The following is a 22,277-nucleotide window of genomic DNA, read 5'->3' on the forward strand; positions in this document are numbered from 1 at the left end:
CCGGGGACCTCAGCCCCTCCCATCCCAGGTGCTCCCAGCCGGGCACGGACCCGGCATTCGCAGCGGCGCGCGCCTCCCCGCACCCCTTCCCGGGGGACTCCGAACCCCAATCAGTCCCCTGGCCCGGCCGCGCCACTCACCCTGCTCCCCGCAGGAACCTGCCATCGCTGGGAACCCCGGACCCGAGACTGTGGCGACAGATAGTTCTCAGAATCTGATGCAACCACTGACCCGGAAGTCCCGCCCCTCGCCCAGCCCACCTTCCGGGACACGCCCGGTCGCTAAGCAACCGCCGCGGGCTCCAGACGCTGCTGGCCCAGTACATGCTGGGAGCTGTAGTTCTCTCCCGCAGCAGCCCAGCCCGCAGGTTTCGTATTGAGAACCAGGGAGCAGGTCCGGGTGAGCCTGGGCAAGGGATGCCGGCCCGGGGCAACCACTCTAGCCGCGGGACACAGGAACTAAAGGCAGACTCGCATAGGTGTTTAAATTACGATTGTACCCACTGCGGTGGGAACAAGACCCAGCCAGACTCCCCATTCATCTAATCCTACCCTAACCATGTCCCTGTGCTGGACCGGGAAGGGAAGTACTTGGGGAAGGGTTGGGCATGCGTGGAAAGTGCATTCCAGGCAGAGAGCTCTGTCCTGATCCCGCCGAAACCAAGCTACTGTGCTCTGCTGGAGCAAAACCTGCAGCAGCCGGTAGCAAGAACAGGGCTTGCGCCAGAACCGGCTGGCAGAAGTCAAGGAAGGCAGAGACTCACGGAAGGGTTTGACAGGAGCAACCTAAACCATATTTGTGCTTAGAACCATCACTCCAGCTGCTGCTGCTGAGTGTAGGGGCACAGATGGATGGATCCCTGAAAGCCAGAGGGCTTTTTGGCAGGAAGCTGTTTCAGTAATCTCTAGGAGAGGTGGACTGAGAGATTTGAGAGACTCACAGGAGGCAGTAAACCGGTGGGATCTGAGGAGTGATAAGGGAGACAATGCAGGTGGGATAACACCCAAGTTTGTGCACTGAGAAAGAATGGCTGGGTGATTGTGGCATTTAACAATGAACTCAGAGTTGAAGATGCCTGGCACTGGATGGAGACAGGAGGCTGCTCTGTGGATATTTCCAGGGGCTGGTGCTAGATTCAATGTTTAGGGTGAGGGAGAGGTATGGGCAGGGTGGGGCTCACGTTCTCAGTTGATCAACAGATGAACGATGCCATCTTTCCCAGGGACAGAGATGCCTAGGAACGGTACAAACCAAAAGAACAGGCTTCTCCCTTCCAGAACCCTTTTCCAATCTCCCCAGCCCCGAAACACATCAAGCTCTCTGGGACCCTGGGCTTCCTCTGTGCATGATGTCACCTTCCAAGGATATCCTACCCAAGGTTTGTGCACCCACAACTGAAATGAGAAGAAATGCAATTTTTAAAAAATCAAATTTTATTACATAAGAATAAAGTATTACATTGTATAATGCTATATTTTATACCAGTTTTTTAAAAATTGTAAAAATGTTAAAAGCACCAGGCCACTTAGGTGGCGTGGAAGTTGGGTAGCTAAATTCCCCATGGATGACTACACCCCAGCCCTGGAACCAGCAGCTTGAAAAATATGCTGGGCATGTGTGCATGCCCAAATCCCAAGAGGAGAATGGAGAAGGGATTGTAGTGTGATCATTCCCCCTGGGGGATCATTTCTCACTTTCCCTTCTTTCTCTAGGAAACATGTGTATTTTATAGCAAACTAAAAAAATAAATAAATAAAGTAAGAAAGTCTCTGTGATTATCCCCATGCCCCTTGCTAATTTTGGTTTAGAGTTAGAGGAAAGTATCCATCTAAATCCATTCTTATCCTCTGGTAGAAGACCAAAGGACAGTCTGATTCTGGTACCTGGTATACTCTAGTGTCTCCAACTGCTACATTTGATGTTCACTTACTCATACATATTTTTTTCTTTGAGAGGTTTTTGCTATAGGGTGTGTGTGCTTGCCCGAAAGACAGAGAGAGACAGAGAGACAGAAAGCAAGAAATCACCCCCCCCCAGGGGGGATGGCTACGCCACAATCCCTTCTCCTCCATTCTCTTCTCGGAATCTTGGGCACGCACGCACACGTGCCTGGCATGAGTTTAGGCCACCGGGTCCAGGACTCGAACCGCAGGGACTACATGGGAGTCCAGCGACATAGCCATTATGCTAACTGCTGGTCTACTCATACATATTTATGGAGCACCTAGACTGCATCCATATCCTGTTCTAAGCCATGAGACCATCACAGTGAATGTGAGAACCAGTGGGAGGGATGGGAAGACAAACAACAAATCCTCCTAGCCTCAGCTCTTGTGGAAGAATCTCTGAGGACTAGGGGACTGCTTGGCATAGCAAGCTGGTAACAAGCTCATAGTCCTTTGGAACCCACTTACAACAGACCCCTCTCCACCACAGACAGCAGGCAGGGAAGCACTCTGGCTTGGATGCAGAACTGACCTCCTTAGAAAGAGTCTGTTTAGAGAAGGGATGCAGCATTTTGTGGGATATTCCAACAGAATCAGAGTGGTACAAGAACTCCAACAGATTCATTCAGGATATTGGTTAACGTCACACCTCCTGAACCAAAAAAGACTTGGCTCTAATTTGAGATCTCAGAATGTTTACCTAAAATACCTTCAGCAGTCAAACGGTTTATAATATTTTGCAAACACATGTTTAACTCCATTTTATGGAGGGCAGCCATGAGCTTAAAAATAGAAGCATCCTTTCCAAATTTATAATTCCACTTGACGAGCATCTTATAACGTTGTTCCATTACATTTCCTATATTTTCCTGTTCGCAGACATCAATTTCATTTTCTTCAAGTCCGATGAATCTCATAAACATCTTCCAGTTACCTTTTGGAACTTTAGATATAATGATATAAAAACACCTATTGATGGCTGGAAAAAATAAAGAAAGAAGAGTTTGTTTATAGCTCTGGAAAGACCATGTAACATCCACTGCAAGTCTGATGCCCAATTTAGAGGTTCTGTGTGACCCAACTGATCCCAAAGAAAAGACCAGACTCGGAGATCAGGAGACCAAGGTTGGGCCAGGACCTACACCAACTCTCACCATGCCTGTTGCTCATTCATTACTCAAGAACCATGTGTCACCCAAACCTACACAGCTGCTGCTTTCCTAGGAGAAAGGACAAGGTTGCCAGGAAAGTCAGAAGCTTCATGTGAATAAAGGCTGTTGAGGCAGCCTAGCCTTCCTTTCTCCCACAGAGGAGGACTAGCACCAGGTCAGGCAAGCCAGTGCTAGGATTTGAGACCTAAGGAGAGTGAATCTCTCTGAGCGTTGGGTTGTTTTGTTTTTAAATCTGCAAAATGAAGGTGTTCTGACAGAGTTGTTAGTGAGGACGAGGCATAATTAACTATCTAGCCCATAACATGTGCTCAGTAGATTCTCATTTTTCTTCAACTAAAACATAGCATTATAGCCAATAAGGGACCTACTAATCTAGAGTTATATGTGCATTCCTAACACATTTCTTCTTAAAAACATGGATACACTCTAAAATAAAGGTGACATAAAATGTTCTTAAGACTTTGAACTCGGGACCAGCAGATGGTGTAATGGTTATGTTGCGGGACTCCCACAAAGCCAACTGCAGTTTGAGTCCTGGACCCAGAGACTTGAAACTCATGTCGGGGGCAAATGCATGAATGCATGCATGCCCAAAATCTTGAGGGGAGAATGAAGGAGAAAGGGTTCTGGCATGGCCATTCCCCCTGGGGAGTGACTTCTCATTTTCTATCTCTGTCTCTGTCTCTCTGGTGAGCACATGTGCCCAATAGCAAAATCTTCTCTAAAAAAAACAAACAAACAACAACAAAAAAAAAAACGACTAGGAGCCAGCAGGTGGCACAGTGTTTCAGGTGCTGGACTCCCACATGGCCGACCATGGTTCAAGTCTCAGACCTGGTGGCTTCCTTTCTCACTTTCCCTTTCTCTCTCTTTCTGTCTCTCTCTGGTCAGATTAAAATAATAATAATAACAAATAAAATAAAATAAATAATTCTAAAAAAAGAAAAGACTACAAAATTTGGGGGCCAGCAGATGGTCTAGTGGTTATATTGCTGGACTCCTACATGGCCAACAGGGTGGCCCAGACCTGGTGGCTTGAAAATCATGCTGGAGGGCCAGCATATGGTGTAATGGTTACTTCACTGAACTCTCACATAGCTGACCACAGTTTGAGTCCCAGACCCAAGTGGCTAAACTCACACCAGGTGCATGTGCACACGTGCCCAAGATCCCAAGAGGAGAAGGGATTGCAGCATGGCCATCCCCCTGGGGGTGAGGGTAACTTCTTGCATGTGCCCTATAGCAAAAAATCTCTCTTAAAAAAAAAGAAAAGAAAAGAAAAGAAAGCAAATCACGCTGGATTCATGTGCATATATGCCCAATTTCTCAGTAAGAGAATGGAGAAGAGATTAGCATGTGGTTGTCCCCCCTGGGGGAGTGATTTCTTATTTTTCTTCTCACAGTCTCTGTCTCTCTCTCTGTCTCTGGCAAGCACACACGCCAGAAGGCAAAAACCTCTTAAAGAAAAAAAAAAAAGACTATGAAACTTATATGTGCCAACCGTTAAAGGCACTGGACTTCCACATGGACCTGACAACTTGCTTTCTAAACACTTTCTCTCTCTCATTCTTTCTTTCTTTCTCTCTCTCCATTCCTCTCTAGACAAATTTTTAAAAAAGAAAAGAAAGAATAAAGTTAAATAATTCTTAAAAAAAAAAAAAGAAAGAAATACAGACATTAGTCCCTGACCTTCACACCAAAGATTTAACTCTAAACAGATGCTATAAATAAAGAATTCAAGTTACTTACTCTCAGAGGACATATTCTTTAAAACATACTTTTGTGCATATTCCTGTGGAGAGAAGAGAAATTATTTGTAGAGAAGTCTGTCCAGCCCCTCAGAGGGACTCTACGCAAACAGAACCAGAATCTAGTTTCTTATGAAAGCTTCAGAGGGGGGACAAGTGGGCTTCTAGAACACAGCTGGCCTACGAGAAAGCCCACTACTGTGCCCACCACAGACAGTAGAGGGCCCACAGTCCACCTGTGTCCTCCAGGCCGACCCTCCCAGCACACTGCTGTGGCCGGGCTCGGCTACCTGTGTTCTCAGGGCTGCTCTGTTTGACCATCCATTTAACCAGCTGCTAGTAGAGAGAGCTTCTAAATCCTGGCTCTCCAGAGAATAAGGTTGGGTGTCTCCTTTAGTATCATTCAGGGACTGGGGCTAGACCTAGTGGGTTCAAATCCCAAATCTGCCTCTGGGCAGCTGTTGGCCTGATTCATTACTTGCTCTTTTTTTTTTTTTTTTGGCATGGCTGCCTCATCTGTAAAACTGGATAATAGCAGCTTCTCCTCACAGCACAGCCCAAGAGGGATACCCAGACACTGCTCTGACTCCCTCAGTGTCTCTCCACATGGGCTAGGAGTCCTAAGTGCTCTGTTTTATTTGTTTCAGATCCTTTCCAGCTTCTAACAAGAGTCAGAGACCGTCTCCCTGAAAGGACACAGAAGGACACAAGGGACCCACACTGCGTGCAGCTTCCAGAGTTGCCAACCTTGACACCCATGCTAGTGTCCCAGAATCCACAGCTTCTGGCTGCAGGCCCATGACCTCCCCCTGGTACCCTTCCCTTAACACCTGACCTGCTGCATCCTACCTTTAAGATCCAGAAGTAGGGGGAACCAGTAGTTAGCTTAATGGCTATGTCACTGGACTCCCACGTAGTCGACCGCGGTTCGCGTCCTGGACCCGGTGGCTTAAAACTCTCGCCGGGCGCGTGTGCGTGCGTGCCCAAGATCCCGAGAGGAAAATGGAGGAGAAGGGATTGCGGCGTGACCATCCCCCCTGGGGAGTGATTTCTCGCTTTCTGTCTCTATGTCTCTGTCTGTCTGGTGAGCGCACGCGCCCTATAGTGAAAACCTCTCCAAAAAAAAAAAAAAAAGATCCAGAAGTAGGGGTTCTGTGTCATTCCTCAAACACTTCTGAGACCCTAAGCACACTATCCCCTCTGCCCAAAGGCCCTCCTTCTCAGGGCCTCTTAGCTGTGTCGGCTCATCTTGTCAAATTCAACTCAGGTAGTGCCTGCTGGGGACGGACCCTCCACAGCCTCAAGATGGAGAATGGAGATGGTCACTCTCCTCTGGATACTGTTATATGTGGGTATCTGCTTCCGTTCTGCATGACCTTACCAGTGGATGTGCCATCCCCTCTCCCTCCCATGTCCCTGCACTCCCACCTCCCAGCCTGTCTGACTTCACCGGACACACCGCCTGGCACACAGGAGGCACTTAAGCAGTCTACCGAGCAGGATCAGAAGTGAGCACGTGCTCAGGAGACCGAGCTGTGTCTAAGAAGAGATCTGGGGTCTGGTACTAGTGGCCCTGCCTCCTCAGTCCTGCTGAGGACACCTGGGCGAGGAAGCTCCCTAAACCTCAGCATCTCTCTCACTATCACAGTCCTCTGGCATAGCCAGTTAGGTTGGGGATCATTATGGGTTGAACTGTGTTCCACCCCTGCTCCGAAAAGATGCTGACGTCCTAACTCTCAGGATCCATGAACATGATTCTAAATAGGATCTTCATAGTTGATTAAATGATAAAATGAAGGTATTAGGATGGCTTTTTGGTTTTTTGCTTGTTTGTTTGTTTTGCCATAGGGTGTATGCGCTCACCAGAGAGACAAAGACAGTGAGAGAGAAGGTGAGAAATCACCCCCCAGGAGGGATGGCCATGGCTCAATCCCTTCTCCTCTGTTTTCCTCCTAGGATTTTGGGCATGCACACACACACACACTCGGCATGAGTTTCAAGTCACCGGATCTGGGACTTAAACCATGGTGGCAGTCTAGCATCTTAACCATTATGCCACCTGCTGGCTCCTAGGGTGGGTGTTAATCCATATGACTGGTGTCCTTATAAAAAGGGAAAATCTGGACACAGAGACAGACACACACAACAAGGACACAAAGTGAAGATGAAAGCAAACACTGGGCTGATCAGTCCACGAGCCCGGAATACCAACGGCTGCCAGCAAACCAGCAGCAGTGCAGAGAAGCCTGGACTAGATCCTCTCTCATGGCCTCAGAAGGAACCCACCCTGCCCAGGCCTTGATCTTAGACTCCCAGCCTTCAGCATTAGGAAAGAGCAATGTCCGTTGTGTGAGCCACCCAGGCACAGTAAATTCAGACTTTATCGTATTTAGGACCATCCAAAAGTTTCATTTACCTGTGCCAGATCATTCAGGGAGGCTGCTGACTCCATCTGGCCCTGGGGCTCATGGGCAGCAGGAGGAGTGTGCAGTGCCTGCTCTGGGGCTGCTGGGCTTTCTTCAGCCACCAGCCCCGCTGGTCCAGAGCTCTCGAGGTTCTCAGAGGCCCCAGGGCAGGTCTCAGGCTCTGGTGCGAAGGGTAAGCACTCATTTCCCGGCAGTTCTATTGCCAGGGCAGAAGCCGGCCTGTCCTTGGGCAGCAGTACATCACTGAGCATGCTGTTGGTAGATGACTAAAAGACAAAGTCATTTCTTTTGGTGACAGAAACCTGAAACACAACCTACCCAAACCACTTTTGTAGGAGGAAATGTCATTTGTCTGAGAGGCAAGCCAGGGCTGTGTAGTTGTAGATGAATACTGCACAGGGTCAGTCCCCAGCTCTGCAACCAACTCCCTGCAATAGTCCCAAGAAAAGTTTGATGTGAGTTGAGCTATGCCTCCTCCCCTAAAAAGATATGTCCATGTCCTGACCCCTGGCACCTGCAACTCTGACTACACTTGGAAATATAATAGGTCTTTGCAAACGTAGTCAAGTTAAAATGATGTCATCCTAGATTCCAAAGACTGGTTTCTTACACTGAGAAATTCAGAGACAGAGGAGGGGAGAAGGCCATGTGAAGATGGAGGCAGAGTTTGGAGTGGTGTGTCTACACACTGAAGAGCACTGGCACCTAACAGAAACTGGGAGGGAGGCGAGGCAGGATCCTCCTCTAAGGCCTCTAAAAGAACCACCCGGCTAACACCTTGATTTTGGACTTTTGACCTCCAGAACTGTGAAGCAATACATTCCAATTGGTTTTTTGCTTTGATGTTTTTTTTTGTTTGTTTGGTTGGTTGGCTTTTATTTATTTGTTTGTTTGTTTTGTTATTTTTCAGTTTGTTGTAGGGTACATGTGCTCACCAGAGAGAGATGGAGAGGATGGAGAAGGAAAGTGAGAAAGCAAGCAGGTCCAGGTGATCGACCACGTGGGATTCCATCGCCTTAACTACCACATCACCTGTCAGCTCCTGTTTTTTTGTTTGTTTAATTTGTATAGGGCATATGTGCTAGCCAGAGAAAGACAGGGCTGGGGTTGGAGGGGCAGGGGGATGGTGAGAAATCACCCCTGGCAGGATGGCCACACTGCAATCCCTTCACTTCCATTCTTCTCTTGGGATTTTGGGCACCCATGCACACACAAACACGTGTTTTTCAAGCTGCCAGATCTAGGACTTGAATTGTACAGTCAGCCATGTGAGATCCAGCCCCCTTAACCACCACGCCACTAGCTGGCCCAATTACTCTTGTTTTAGCCCTCCTCCGCCCCTGTCCCCAGTTTGTGGTCATTTGTTAACAGTAGCTCGAGAGCACTCACACGAAGCCCTTTGCCTCTCTGGGTCCCAATGTCCACTCAAAAGTCTAAACCACCAGAAGAATATCAGGCCCTTCCGGCACAAACACGTGGGGCTCCAATAGCGCAGATGCAGACTCTACTGCACAATATAAAACAGAGTGAAGGATGGGGGCAGGCCTGGGGTTGCCCCTTGCCCACCCCTGGGAGTCTCTGGGACTTCGTCGTCACTGAGGCCTAAATGCTCAGGAGCCCTGAGCCACCATCAGGCATTCCCAGGAGAAATGTACCCAAATCCCAGAATGATACTTACACGGCTGCCTGGCTCAACTGACTCTCCTGAAAATCAAAATAGAAGAGACATGAAATCAATGTATGTTAAATGAACCAATGACCTCTGCAACAGAAAGGAAATGCCTTGAACTGACCATAAAGAAAAGTATACTGGGGACCAGCAGTTGGTATAATGGCTATGTCGCTGGGCTCCCATGTAGCCGACCGCGGTTCAAGTCCCAGACCCAGTGGCTTAAAACTCACGCCGGGCGCGTGTGCGTGCGTGCCCAAGATCCAAAGAGGAGAATGGAGGAGAAGGAATTGTGGCATGGCCGTCCCCCCTGGGGGGGGTGATTTCTCGCTTTCTATCTCTCTTTCTCTCTCTGTCTTTCTGGCAAGCGCACGCACCCTATAGTGAAAACCTCTCAGGGAAAAAAAAAATTTTTTTAAACTTAAAAAGAAAAAAAAGAGAAGTATACTTACGTCTGAAAACCTTGACAAAGAGCCGTTGGAGACCTAGGAGAACAAAGAGTTGGTCAGTGAACCCAGCCCGGAGTCCCCGCCTCCCCCAAAACTCCCTCTCCCCTGGCTGGGGCAGCACCAGCCTCCCCCTCTACTGCTCACGATCAACCTGGAAGGCCCATCTCCCGTGCCATTGCCATTGCAGCCAGCTGACCTAAAATTCTGGTCTCCCCCACTTAGACCTCTTAGGGGGACCAGCAGATGGCGTGATGGTAACATCGCTGGACTTCCACATAGTCAACTGCGGTATGTCCCAGACCCAGTGACTTAAAACTCTTTGTTGGGTGCATATGTGTGCATGCCCAAAGTCCTGAGAGGAGAAGGGACTGTGGCATGCCCATCCCCTGGGGGGTGATTTCTCACTTTCTGTCTCTCTGTTTCTCCAGTGAGCACACATGCCCTATGGCAAAAATCTCTCTCTCTTAAAAAAAGAAAAACCTCTTAGTATATGACTGCCTGCCTATCTCTGAGCTCCAAGCTCAGACACTCAAGAGGCCTCTTGAGTAAGAGAGTGAGAACCTCAGAAAACATGGCCATTTTGAAGCTACTATGAGTTGCTTATCTTTTGTTCTCGCCAATCAATCTAGCTCTCATTTGTCTTTTTTTTTTTTTTTTTAAGTACAGGAGCTTGCTGGAGTGATCATCTTGCCCCAGACTCCTAGCTGGAAGTACAGGCATGCACCTCCACACCTAGGACTTTCTTTGGGCAAGAACTTCCCATGTTGCCTAGGACAGTCTTGAGCTCACAACCTTCCTGCCTCAACTTCCTGAGCCCCTGGGATTGCAGGCAGTACCACCTTGACTAGCTTTTTAGGACGGGCAGGAATGGAACCTAGATAGGCCATGTGGTTCTAACCTATGGAGCACAGCATCTTAGCAGTGTGCACTACCATGGCTGGGACTTACATTTTCTTTTCCAGTAGATGAGGTTAGCAAAGCCAATGGCAAAGACGACGACGACAAAAGGCACAAAAACAGAGGACCAGAAGTGTGAGTTTCCTGGAGGGAGGCAAGATAGAGACTGTTACTGCAGAGCTGAGCACAGCTTTTCTTCTCACATGGATATGCTCCAGCCACTGTCCACCCAGGCCCCAAAGCTCAGAGGGTATGAGGTCTCACTCAGGTCCTTAGAAAAGGCTGGAGGTATGTTGAGTGGCAGGAGACCCTGCTACCCGAGGAGTAGGGTCCCTTATGCATGGTTGCAACTGCAGGATCTACTCTGGGGTCCACAGGAGGCAAAGCCTGGGGGCTGGCAGGTAGGAAAGAACATGTGGGTCCTGATCAATGCAGAGCCCAGTCACTGCGGCCTGAGGACATGGCAGGGACCAACCTGGGGAGACACCTGGTGAGATTGGGTGTCCTGGCTTCACCCCTTGTGAAATTACAGCACAGATAGAGTCAAAGATACACAGGCACACGGGGATGGGAGCATAGAGTGGGGTGTGGTTGTGGCCTCTCAGCCCACCTCCGGGTTATCCAGATGAGCAACAGAAGGTCAAGGAGTGAAGAATTCATACCATACCATTACTCAACCTAAAGGCTCTTCCTGGGGACCAGCAGATGGCATAATGGTTAATTCTCTGGGCTCCCACACAGTTGACCACAGTTTGAGTCCCAGACCCAGCGGCTTAAAACTCACGCCAGGCACATGTGGGTGTGTGCCCAAAATCCCAAGAGGAGAATGAAGGAGAAGGGATTGCAGTATGGCCATCCTCCCAGGGAGTGATTTCTCGCTGTCTCTCTGTTTCTGTCTCTCCAGAAAGCACATATGTCCTATAACAAAAATCTCTTAAAAAAGGCTCTTCCTGAATTTCATCTTAGAACCTTACATTTTTGTTTTTAGATGTTAAAATATTCTTTAAATGCATTTGTGTTTGTGTGTGTGTGTGTGGGGGGGGTTAGTTTGCTATAGGATATGTGCATTCACCAGAGATATAGATGCAGAGAGAGAAAAGGCAAGAAAATCATGCCCACAGGGAAGGTGGCTTTATTCTCCTCCATTCTTGTCTTAAGATTTTGAGCATGCGCATGCACACGTGCCCAGCATGTTTTTTTCTTTTTTCTTTTCTGCAGTCTGAAAACAGCCACTCTGTTTATTTACTGACCATATTACAAAAATAATCATGGTGGCAACCTTACTTAGTTTATCCTTCTAATAAGTTTGTTGATCTGGCGTACCCTGTTGCCAGCATCTCCACCTTCTACAAAATGGGTGGTCTTTTTTTAATTCTAACTAGTGGAGAAGGTAATCAGAAGGGCCACAGGAGGTTATTTGCTGCTTTGAAGTGTTTTCCAAGAGTATAGATTTCATTAATCAGATCCTCCATGCAGGTGATGCCAAATTTATAAAGAGATCGAGCAATCAAAGAGTTATCTGTCAAAACAATTCGCTTATTAATTTTGCCATAACCATGCTTGTAGATCAGTTCATTTATTGACCTCAGGTTCAGGTACCTCCATGCAATATATTGTTCCACAATTCTCAGCATGTTAATTGAGGCCTTGTTGAGCTTAACAAAGGTGCCATTAAAGATGTGGCGAAGACAAAGAAGCTACAACACCTTTCGAACCTTTGGGTTCGCTTGAATATTGATACCTCTGATCCTGATGACAAATGCTGATTTGGGTTCTTCAGGTACATAGAAGTTGCCAGCTTTTCTTGCCATCCTGGCCAGGCGAATCTCAGTTCTGTACATCTGTCTATATTCCTTATGATAGTGCTTAGCTTTTTCATAGATAAGCTTCCTCTTTGCCTTTCAAAGCATCTTTTGAGCAAGCTTCTTTCTCAGGTGCTTGATCTTCAGCTCTGCAAAATTCCTTCACTTTTTCTTAAAGGTTTCTGGCACAGCAGGAGCCTTTTTCTTGGTTTCTGCCACAGCAGAAAACTTCTTTTTCTTCTCTTGAACGCCCTCCATGGTTCCAGCCAGAAAAGAGCGCCCAGCATGTTTTTCAAGCCACAAGGTTGATGGCTCGAAAGGCACAATTGGTCATAAGAGATCCAGCTGCCTTAACCTCTATACCACCTGCTGAGGGTAAAGTGGTATAGAAGTATTTGTGTGTCATTCTAACCACATTTTTTTTGGTGGAAATGAACAAGCTGATTCCAAAATTGATACACTGAAGTCCAAGAGCAGCTTGGATAATATTAAGAAAGGAGGACAAGGAGAACTTGAGCCTTTGCACGTCAAGACTTATCACAAAAGATAGGCAGAGGAAAAGTCCCAGAGTTCCATAGATACTCGGTTTGTGACCAAGGTGATGCTGAGAGCAGGGAAAGGACCATGTTTTTCACATATGGTGCTCAGTCAGTTGTATGTACACATGAGAAAAAAAAAAAAACATTACTGGGGCCAGCTGGTGGCATGGTGGTTAAGGAGGCTGAATCTCACATGGCCACCATCAGGTTCAAGTCCCAGACCCAGTGGATTAAAAAACTCACCAGCACATATGTGAGCATCCCTAAAATCCCAAGAGGAGAATGGAGAAGGGATTGCAGGTGGCAATCCCTGCTGGAGGATGATTTCTCACTTTCTCTTTCCTTATCCCTACCTCTCTCCAGTGAGTACATGCACCTACATCAAATTTAAAAAAACAATAACAAGGGACCAGCAGTTGGCATAATGGCTATGTCGCTGGACTCCCATATAGTCGACCATGGTTCGAGTCCTAGACTCAGTGGCTTAAACACACCAAGCACGAGTGCGTGCGTGCCCAAGATCCTGAGAGGAGAATGGAGGAGAAGGGATTGCGGCATGGCCATCCTCCTTCAGGGGTGATTTCTCACTTTCTGTCTTTCTGTTTCTCTAGCAAGTGCATGTGCCCAATAGCAAAACCCTCTCCAGAAAAAACACAAAATTAAGGGTCGGCAGGTGGCATGATGGTTAAAGCACTGGACTCCCATATGGTCAACTGTGGTTCAGGTCCTGAATCAAGCAGCTTGTTTTCTCACTTTCCCTTTCTCTCTATCTCTGTTTCTCTCTGGTCAAATTAAAAAATAATAATGATAAAGTTAAAATTAAATTCTGGATTTGCTGTAGAATAAAATATAAAAAGTAGAACAATAAAGCTTCTAATAGATAGGAACCAGCAGTTGGCGTAATGGCTATATTGCTGGGCTCCCATGTAGTTGATTGCAGTTCAAGTCCTGGACCTGGTGGCTTAAACTCACACTGGGCACGTGTGTGTGCGTGCCCAAGATCCCAAAGGGATAATGGAAGAGAAGGTACTGCAGCGTGGCCATCTCCCTTAGGGGGTGATTTCTTGCTTTGTGTCTTTCTGTCTCTGTCTTTCTGGCAAGCACATGCGCCCTATAGCAAAAACCTCTCCTAAATAAATGAATGAATGAATGAATAAATAAATAAATAAATAAATAAATAAATAAATAAATAAATAAATAAAAGCTTCTAGCAAATAAGGTGAGAGAGTATCTTTTCAGGGTGAGCAAAGATTTCCTATATAGAACACAAAGAGCACTGACCATATTAGGAAAACAACAATAAACTGGATCACATTAAAACTGAGAATTTTGGAGAAAGGCATGTTTGCCTCCTCTCTGGCCTAGGTCACTCATATTCTACTTGGAAATAAACCACATTAATTATTAATTATTAATTTTTAACATTGGTTATTTTCTGTTGGTAAGGTGGCGACCACGAAGGGACCAGAGATGAACTGGAAATCTTCCTAGGGTTGCTTCAAACCCAGTGCCTGGTACCAGCAGTGGGCCCTTTGTGCCCTCTCTGGCTCCAAGCCTCTCCTGGGGGAGATTTGACAAGTCCTCTGGCCCTGGACTTCCCAAAATTTGGTAGATGGTCTGGTTTATTTCTAAGCTGGTTTTACATGTTCATCTGTCGTTTGTTTGTCTGTTTTGGGTGACCCAGGTTTGCTCTCCTCAGGGTGAGGGGCAGCGGTTTGTTCTCCTCAGAGCAAGGGTTAGTGGTTTGCTCTCTTCAAGCAAGGTGTAGTGTTTTGTTAAGCAAGTCAGGTTATGAAAGAGAGACATTGTATGTCTCCACTTAACATTTACCAACTGTCTGCACTCTATAGTAGAGACTGAAAGATGGAAGACATAAAATCATTAAAAATTGTTATGGACACTAGGGACAAAATGGAAGGAGAGTGTGGAGGGGAAGAGTGCAGGAAAGATAATTTGGGGGGGAAATGGAGAGGTAATATATTTGTGGGACACAGATATGGTTTATTATCTGTTGATGAGGAGGTATATAGTATTTTCAACTGGACTGAGATGTATAGCATGCTGGGTAAAGTCTTTTTACAATCTTTAATGAAAACAGGGAACTATAGCACATAGGACAAATCCAGCCCACTCTCCATTTTTGTAAATAAAGTTCGATTGGCATACAGTCAAGAGCATTCATTTACTTGTCTTTGGCTGTCTTTTTTTTTTTTTTTTTAAGATTTTCTTTTTTGCCACATAGTGCATGCACTCACCAGAGAGAGAGAAAGTAAAAAATTACCCCCCTTGGGGGAAGGCCATGTCGCAATCCCTTCTCCTCCATTCTCATCTTGGGATTTGGGGCATGCAAGTACATGCACCCAGTATATTTTCTTTCTGATTCTTTTTCTGAATTTTGCCATAAGGTGAATGCGCTTGCAAGAGAGGCAGAAAGTGAGAAATCACCCCACACACCCCCAGGGGAGGGCCACACTGCAATTCCCTTTTGTCCATTCTCCCGTTGGGATTTTGGACACACACATGCACACCCAACATGAGTGTTAAGTCACCAGGTCCAGGACTCAAACCATGGTTGACCCCATGGGAGTCCAGCGACATAACCATTATTCCATCTGCTTGTCCCCATCCAGTATATTTTTGAGGTCACCATGTTCAGGATTCAAATTGCAGAGTTGGCCATGTGGGATCCAGCACCTCAACCACTATCCCACCTGCTGGCCCCCTGGCTGCTTTTACTACAATGCCAGAGTTGAGTAATGACAACAGAGGCCAAATGGGCAGCAAAGCCTCAAATATTTACCTTTCCAGAAAAAGGGTTGCTCACCTGATTTACAAGATGAAATTAGTCCCTTACCTGACTCTGGATTTGCTTCACCACACACTGTGTCTGCTGTGGCATTGCACGGATAACGGATGACTCTGTTTTTGGGACACCTGTGAGGAAACCCCAAGCATTACTTCTCTCCCCCATACTCAGTGCAAAGCATCCTCATCAGCACCCACTGGGCAGGGTTTAGAAGAAGTCCTAATACACTTCGGGCAATCAGTACCTGGCATTGCTCAGACTATCTGGCCCATATTGGTTTAATGAGAGTAAAGGTTAGGAGTCCTCCATGATATTTTGGGGTAAGTCCCTTCTTCCCTCCCTCTTTCACTCTCTCCCTAGATAGAGCAGAATTTAGCTACATGAACTGTACCTGCTGAAGCCATGCCTCTACTAGAGATGAAGTCAGTCTGTGGGAAAGGAGAAAGGCAAGAGAGTCCAGAGAAGCCAGAGTCTTGATCAAATCAGACCTGAAGGCAGTCCTTCCTTTGAACTTGTTAAGTATGTGAGCCAACAGTTCAATGTGGTCTGAGTTGTGTTTACAAGTCTATAATATGCCTTAAAAATGCAAGCTATTTTGAAAGAGGCTTTAACACTGTAAATATCTCCCCAAAATACTCCCCCCAAATACATGCCCACCCAGAACCCAAACATGTCACCTTATTTGGAAACAAGAGTCTTTTCCGATGTAATTAAGTTAAGATGAGGTCATACTGGATTAAGGAGGTCCCTCATCCAATGACCAGTGTCCTTAGTAGAGGGAAATTCGGTCACAGAGAAGGCCATGAAGACAGGGACACAGACACAGACGAGAGCAGACCAGGTGAAGACGGAGGCAGAGATGGAGTGATGTGGCCATGAGTCAAGGAAGTGAAGGACTGCCCACCACCGCTAGAAGCTGGAAGAAGAAAGGATCCTCTCTTAGGGGGACAAGGCTCTGCTGACACCTTGGTTTTGGACCTCTGCAGTTCAGAACAATGAAATAATTTCTGTTTCTTTAAATCACCTATTGGGTCGTCAGAAGTCATGACATTTTTCTATGCAAAAATGCATCATGACTTTTCCCTTTTTAAAAATTATTTTATTTAACTTTCTTTCCTTCTTTCTCTTCTTTCTTTCTTTTCTTTCCTCCTTTCTTTTCTTTTCTTTCTTTCTTTCTCTCTCTCTCTCTTTCTTTCTTTTTTTTTGGGGGGGGAGAAGGACAGAGAGAGAGAGAGAGAGAGAGAGAGAGAGAGAGAGAGAGAGAGAGAGAGAGAGAGAGAGAGAGAGAGAGAGAGAGAGAGAGAGAGAGAGAGAGAGAGAGAGAGAGAGAGAGAGAGAGAGAGAGAGAGAGAGAGAGAGAGAGAGAGAGAGAGAGAGAAATTGAGACAGTAAGTGACCAGGTCTGGGACTTGAACCGCAGTAGGCCATGTGGGAGTTCAGCACCCTTCACCACACCACCTGCTGGCCCCATTGTGACTTTTCTGACGGCCCAATAGTTTGTTATGGTGGCTGCAGAACACTAATATAGTGACTGTTTGGGCCACAGGCCCCAGGACAGCCATTCACTCTGCCCACAGCTCTCTTCCCCCAGAACTCTCTATGGCTCCCTTTCTCCCTTATTCATCAGGCCTCTGCTTGAGGATCATCTCTTCGGAGATAGTTCCTGACCACTAAGTCTACAATAGCCGTCTTGGCCCTCTGTGCTTCCTGGAGTTGTCACTAGACAGACTTAGACTGTATGTGCATTTTGATTGTGTCCCCCACTGCTAGGGATTCAAGCTCTCCAATACCACCTACAGGCCACAGTGGAGCTCAGTAAACATTTGCTGAATGAATGCACAAATGAATGAATGAGCACTTCTTCCAGGCAGGCCTCCAGGCAGAATCATTTAGGTGCTGTACTTGATTTCATCTTCAGGACACCTCTATGTGGCAGGAACTATCTTATTAGCCCCATTTTACAGATGGGGACAATGACGCTTGGGGCAGCTATATAAGTGATCCAAAGCCAAATAAGCAGTGAGTGGAAAGGAAGTTAGCCCACCCATGTTCCCCAAAGCTGTGACCTGCTGCACCGGAAGCAGTTCTCCACACAGTCTGCCGAGTCACAATAGAAACTGCCTCGCTTGCACTGGCAGCGCCGGTCACTGGTCATAGTGCATTCCGCCACGATCTCCTGGTCTGTGGAAGAGGAGAGGCTGAGGGTCAGTCATCAGGGATGAGGCTCCATCTCGCATCCAGTGGGCCATGACACAGCAAAGCCTCCTTCACTTGCACCTTGGTCCTGGCCATAGAACCTGCCTTCACCCTCTCCTCTAACACAATAACCCATAACTCCCAAAATGTGACCACCAGAGCCCTTCTCTGCAATCTACGGTGTCCATGGAAGGGCTGGTGGGTGCCCCTGCAATCAAGAGTACCCTTCACTCAGGGAGGCATAGGGCCAGCCTTTAACATCCCCAAATGATTCCCTTCATCTCATTTTCCCCAGAAAGAAAAGAACACCGTGTCTGCATGGACACAGCCCCAGCTAGAGTAAGGTAGCAGAAGAATCCTTGCAATCCTGCCTGCTCCAACGCCCTCTGCAGTCACCACCACCCTCCTGCACAGCCCTTTTGCACACTCAAATGTACACACCCACAAAAACACATGCAGCACGAGACGCTGAGCCATAGCACCATGCTGCTGGATGTCTCAGATGTTGGCTGTTTAGGCAACACAGAGTGAGCAGCTTTACAAAGCAGACGCCTTTGCCCACCTGCAGGTTTTCTCTTCTAACGAGTTGAAGAACTATATGTGAGATAATGTAAAACGGTCTGAAAGAACAGTTGCTGAGTAAGTGGGGAAAAACAAACAAAAAATGAGACCTTCAGGCCCACACCTCCCCAGCTTGATACCAAAAACTCGATAACAAGAACTCGATAGCAAGAACTCAACTCCCAGCCTGATACCAAGCTTGGGTCTCTGCACATGCCAAACCTTGACCCCAGACCAAGCTCAGCCTGGTTTTCTCTGTAATTTTGCCACATCCCTGCATGTCCTTAGACCAGGCGTGCTTAGTAGGACGTGCCCATGAGCAGACATAAGGGGTCGTACTGTGCTTCTGCTCTGCAGCTCCCCGTTGTTGCAGGGACTGTTGACACGCGGATGCTGCCATGGGCGTTCACACCATTTCCAGCCCCTCTGCTGGGGGATATCTGAGTTATTTCTGGTGTGATGTTTCTACAGAATTTTTCCCGTCTTATGCTACACATGGGCAAGAGCTTTTTCCATCTACATCAAGACGCAGAATGGGGACCAGATGGTGGCACAGCAGTAAACACGATGCTCTGCCAGGCCGACCCAGAGGGAAGGCTCGGGGTTTGTGTTTGCAGAGCGCCCTAAGCACACAGGCCCAGCCCCATGACTCGAGGCTAGCTGAGCATCATGCTCCTCCTGGAGTGCAGTCTTTCCTCTCTGTCTGTCTTCTCACTCATACAACAGAGAAATAAATAAACTTGAAAAAAAAAAAAAGACACGGAATGGATAAGGAGTAGCTTGGGGACATTTTCAGCCTCACTAGTTATGCCCAAATGGTTTTCCTATTTTTTTAATTAACACAATTTTTAAAAATTATTTCTTTTCTTTTCTTTTCTTTTCTTTCTTTCTTTCTTTCTTTCTTTCTTTCTTTCTTTCTTTCTTTCTTTCTTTCTTTCTTTCTTTCTTTCTGTTTGACCGGAGAAGGACAGAGAGAGAGAGAGAGAGAGAGAGAGAGAGAAATTGAGACAGTAAGTGACCAGGTCTGGGACTTGAACCGCAGTAGGCCATGTGGGAGTTCAGCACCCTTCACCACACCACCTGCTGGCCCCATTGTGACTTTTCTGACGGCCCAATAGTTTGTTATGGTGGCTGCAGAACACTAATATAGTGACAGAGGCCATTCTGTTTGGGTCACAGGGCACAGGACAGCCATTCACTCTGCCCACAGCTCTCTTCCCCCAGAACTCTCTATGGCTCCCTTTCTCCCTTATTCATCAGGCCTCTGCTTGAGGATCATCTCTTCGGAGATAGTTCCTGACCACTAAGTCTACAATAGCCGTCTTGGCCCTCTGTGCTTCCTGGAGTTGTCACTAGACAGACTTAGACTGTATGTGCATTTTGATTGTGTCCCCCACTGCTAGGGATTCAAGCTCTCCAATACCACCTACAGGCCACAGTGGAGCTCAGTAAACATTTGCTGAATGAATGCACAAATGAATGAATGAGCACTTCTTCCAGGCAGGCCTCCAGGCAGAATCATTTAGGTGCTGTACTTGATTTCATCTTCAGGACACCTCTATGTGGCAGGAACTATCTTATTAGCCCCATTTTACAGATGGGGACAATGACGCTTGGGGCAGCTATATAAGTGATCCAAAGCCAAATAAGCAGTGAGTGGAAAGGAAGTTAGCCCACCCATGTTCCCCAAAGCTGTGACCTGCTGCACCGGAAGCAGTTCTCCACACAGTCTGCCGAGTCACAATAGAAACTGCCTCGCTTGCACTGGCAGCGCCGGTCACTGGTCATAGTGCATTCCGCCACGATCTCCTGGTCTGTGGAAGAGGAGAGGCTGAGGGTCAGTCATCAGGGATGAGGCTCCATCTCGCATCCAGTGGGCCATGACACAGCAAAGCCTCCTTCACTTGCACCTTGGTCCTGGCCATAGAACCCGCCTTCACCCTCTCCTCTAACACAATAACCCATAACTCCCAAAATGTGACCACCAGAGCCCTTCTCTGCAATCTACGGTGTCCATGGAAGGGCTGGTGGGTGCCCCTGCAATCAAGAGTACCCTTCACTCAGGGAGGCATAGGGCCAGCCTTTAACATCCCCAAATGATTCCCTTCATCTCATTTTCCCCAGAAAGAAAAGAACACCGTGTCTGCATGGACACAGCCCCAGCTAGAGTAAGGTAGCAGAAGAATCCTTGCAATCCTGCCTGCTCCAACGCCCTCTGCAGTCACCACCACCCTCCTGCACAGCCCTTTTGCACACTCAAATGTACACACCCACAAAAACACATGCAGCACGAGACGCTGAGCCATAGCACCATGCTGCTGGATGTCTCAGATGTTGGCTGTTTAGGCAACACAGAGTGAGCAGCTTTACAAAGCAGACGCCTTTGCCCACCTGCAGGTTTTCTCTTCTAACGAGTTGAAGAACTATATGTGAGATAATGTAAAACGGTCTGAAAGAACAGTTGCTGAGTAAGTGGGGAAAAACAAACAAAAAATGAGACCTTCAGGCCCACACCTCCCCAGCTTGATACCAAAAACTCGATAACAAGAACTCGATAGCAAGAACTCAACTCCCAGCCTGATACCAAGCTTGGGTCTCTGCACATGCCAAACCTTGACCCCAGACCAAGCTCAGCCTGGTTTTCTCTGTAATTTTGCCACATCCCTGCATGTCCTTAGACCAGGCGTGCTTAGTAGGACGTGCCCATGAGCAGACATAAGGGGTCGTACTGTGCTTCTGCTCTGCAGCTCCCCGTTGTTGCAGGGACTGTTGACACGCGGATGCTGCCATGGGCGTTCACACCATTTCCAGCCCCTCTGCTGGGGGATATCTGAGTTATTTCTGGTGTGATGTTTCTACAGAATTTTTCCCGTCTTATGCTACACATGGGCAAGAGCTTTTTCCATCTACATCAAGACGCAGAATGGGGACCAGATGGTGGCACAGCAGTAAACACGATGCTCTGCCAGGCCGACCCAGAGGGAAGGCTCGGGGTTTGTGTTTGCAGAGCGCCCTAAGCACACAGGCCCAGCCCCATGACTCGAGGCTAGCTGAGCATCATGCTCCTCCTGGAGTGCAGTCTTTCCTCTCTGTCTGTCTTCTCACTCATACAACAGAGAAATAAATAAACTTGAAAAAAAAAAAAAGACACGGAATGGATAAGTAGTAGCTTGGGTACATTTTCAGCCTCACTAGTTATGCCCAAATGGTTTTCCTATTTTTTTAATTAACACAATTTTTAAAAATTATTTATTTATTTTGACCAGAGAGGGACAGAGTAAGAGAGAGCGAGAGAGACAAAAAGTGAGAAAGCAAGCCACCAGGTCCAGGACTCGAATCATGACTGACCATATGGGAGTCCAGTACCCTTAACCACCACACCACCTGCTGGTCCCCCCAAGTGCTTTTCCAAAGTGGCTGTACCAATTGTGAATTCTCCCAGGACTTGACAAGTCTGTTTTTCTATGTCCCCATGAGCACTTAGTCAGCACAGTACATATAAAATAGTATATCTTGGGGCAAGCAGGTGGTGCAGTGGTTAGGGCGCTGGACTCTCATGGCCGACCATGGTTCAAGTCCCAGATCTGATGGCTTACTCTCTCTCCTCTCTCTTTCTGATCAGTTCACATGCCCTATAGAAACTTAAAAAAAAAAAAAAAGTATCTTTTTTTTAGTTTTTAGTATCTACCTACTGTTTGAACAGAATCCCAACCTTTTTCCTGGCTTTAAGTCTTAAGCAAAATTTTCTTAACATTTTTAAATTTTGATTTTCTGTCTCTCTGGCAAGCGCATGTGCCGTATAGCAAAAATCTCTCTCTAAAAAAAAGAAAAAAGAAAAAAAAAACAAAACGCTAAAACTGCTTTGCTTGAAATTAAAAAAAAAAAAAATTGGGCCCAGCAGTTAGTGGAATGGCTATGTCACTGGACTCCCATGTGATCGACCGTGGTTTGAGTCCCAGACCTAGTGGCTTAACATGCCGGGCGTGTGTGTGCGTGCCCAAGATCCCAAGAGGAGAATGGAGGAGAAGGGATTGTGGCATGGCCATTCCCCATCCCCCCTGGGGGG

The 22,277-nt window shown here is 47.1% G+C and overlaps 2 protein-coding genes and 1 long non-coding RNA gene across 5 annotated transcripts in view; 1 reads left to right on the forward strand and 2 right to left on the reverse strand.

The window, feature by feature from the left end:
* Positions 1-238, reverse strand: part of CARS1 (cysteinyl-tRNA synthetase 1) — a gene marked incomplete in the record, with an annotated part of 92,562 nt that extends 92,324 nt beyond the window's left edge. The window contains 1 exon segment of the mRNA XM_014590847.2: positions 141-238. Within this exon segment, the coding sequence (XP_014446333.1) occupies positions 141-165 (25 nt within the window).
* A 62-nt stretch (positions 239-300) lies between these two features.
* Positions 301-6,726, forward strand: LOC106735713 (uncharacterized). Its single transcript, XR_001370965.2, has 4 exons — positions 301-399; positions 1,223-1,378; positions 5,514-5,678; positions 6,134-6,726. It is a non-coding gene; the product is annotated as an uncharacterized LOC106735713 (long non-coding RNA).
* LOC102489149 (tumor necrosis factor receptor superfamily member 26-like) overlaps positions 2,101-22,277 on the reverse strand; it is a 36,690-nt gene continuing 16,513 nt past the window's right edge. Inside the window, exons 4-11 of one of the 3 annotated variants that reach the window (XM_014590850.2) lie at positions 19,911-20,025; positions 15,503-15,582; positions 10,359-10,451; positions 9,414-9,446; positions 8,971-8,996; positions 7,283-7,558; positions 4,868-4,910; positions 2,101-2,925 (exon numbers count right to left, since the gene is read on the reverse strand). In XM_014590850.2, coding sequence (XP_014446336.1) covers positions 2,621-2,925; positions 4,868-4,910; positions 7,283-7,558; positions 8,971-8,996; positions 9,414-9,446; positions 10,359-10,451; positions 15,503-15,582; positions 19,911-20,025 — 971 coding nt within the window. In that variant the 3' untranslated portion in view covers positions 2,101-2,620. Of the gene's footprint in view, positions 2,926-4,867; positions 4,911-7,282; positions 7,559-8,299; positions 8,800-8,970; positions 8,997-9,413; positions 9,447-10,358; positions 10,452-15,502; positions 15,583-19,910; positions 20,026-22,277 lie in introns of those variants that run through there. The other 2 variants (XR_003550485.1, XM_027774411.1) reach the window with 2 other exon arrangements.

The sequence above is a fragment of the Tupaia chinensis genome, unplaced genomic scaffold, assembly GCF_000334495.1.
Source record: "Tupaia chinensis unplaced genomic scaffold, TupChi_1.0 Scaffold000047_1, whole genome shotgun sequence".
NCBI classification, from domain to species: Eukaryota; Metazoa; Chordata; class Mammalia; order Scandentia; family Tupaiidae; genus Tupaia; species Tupaia belangeri.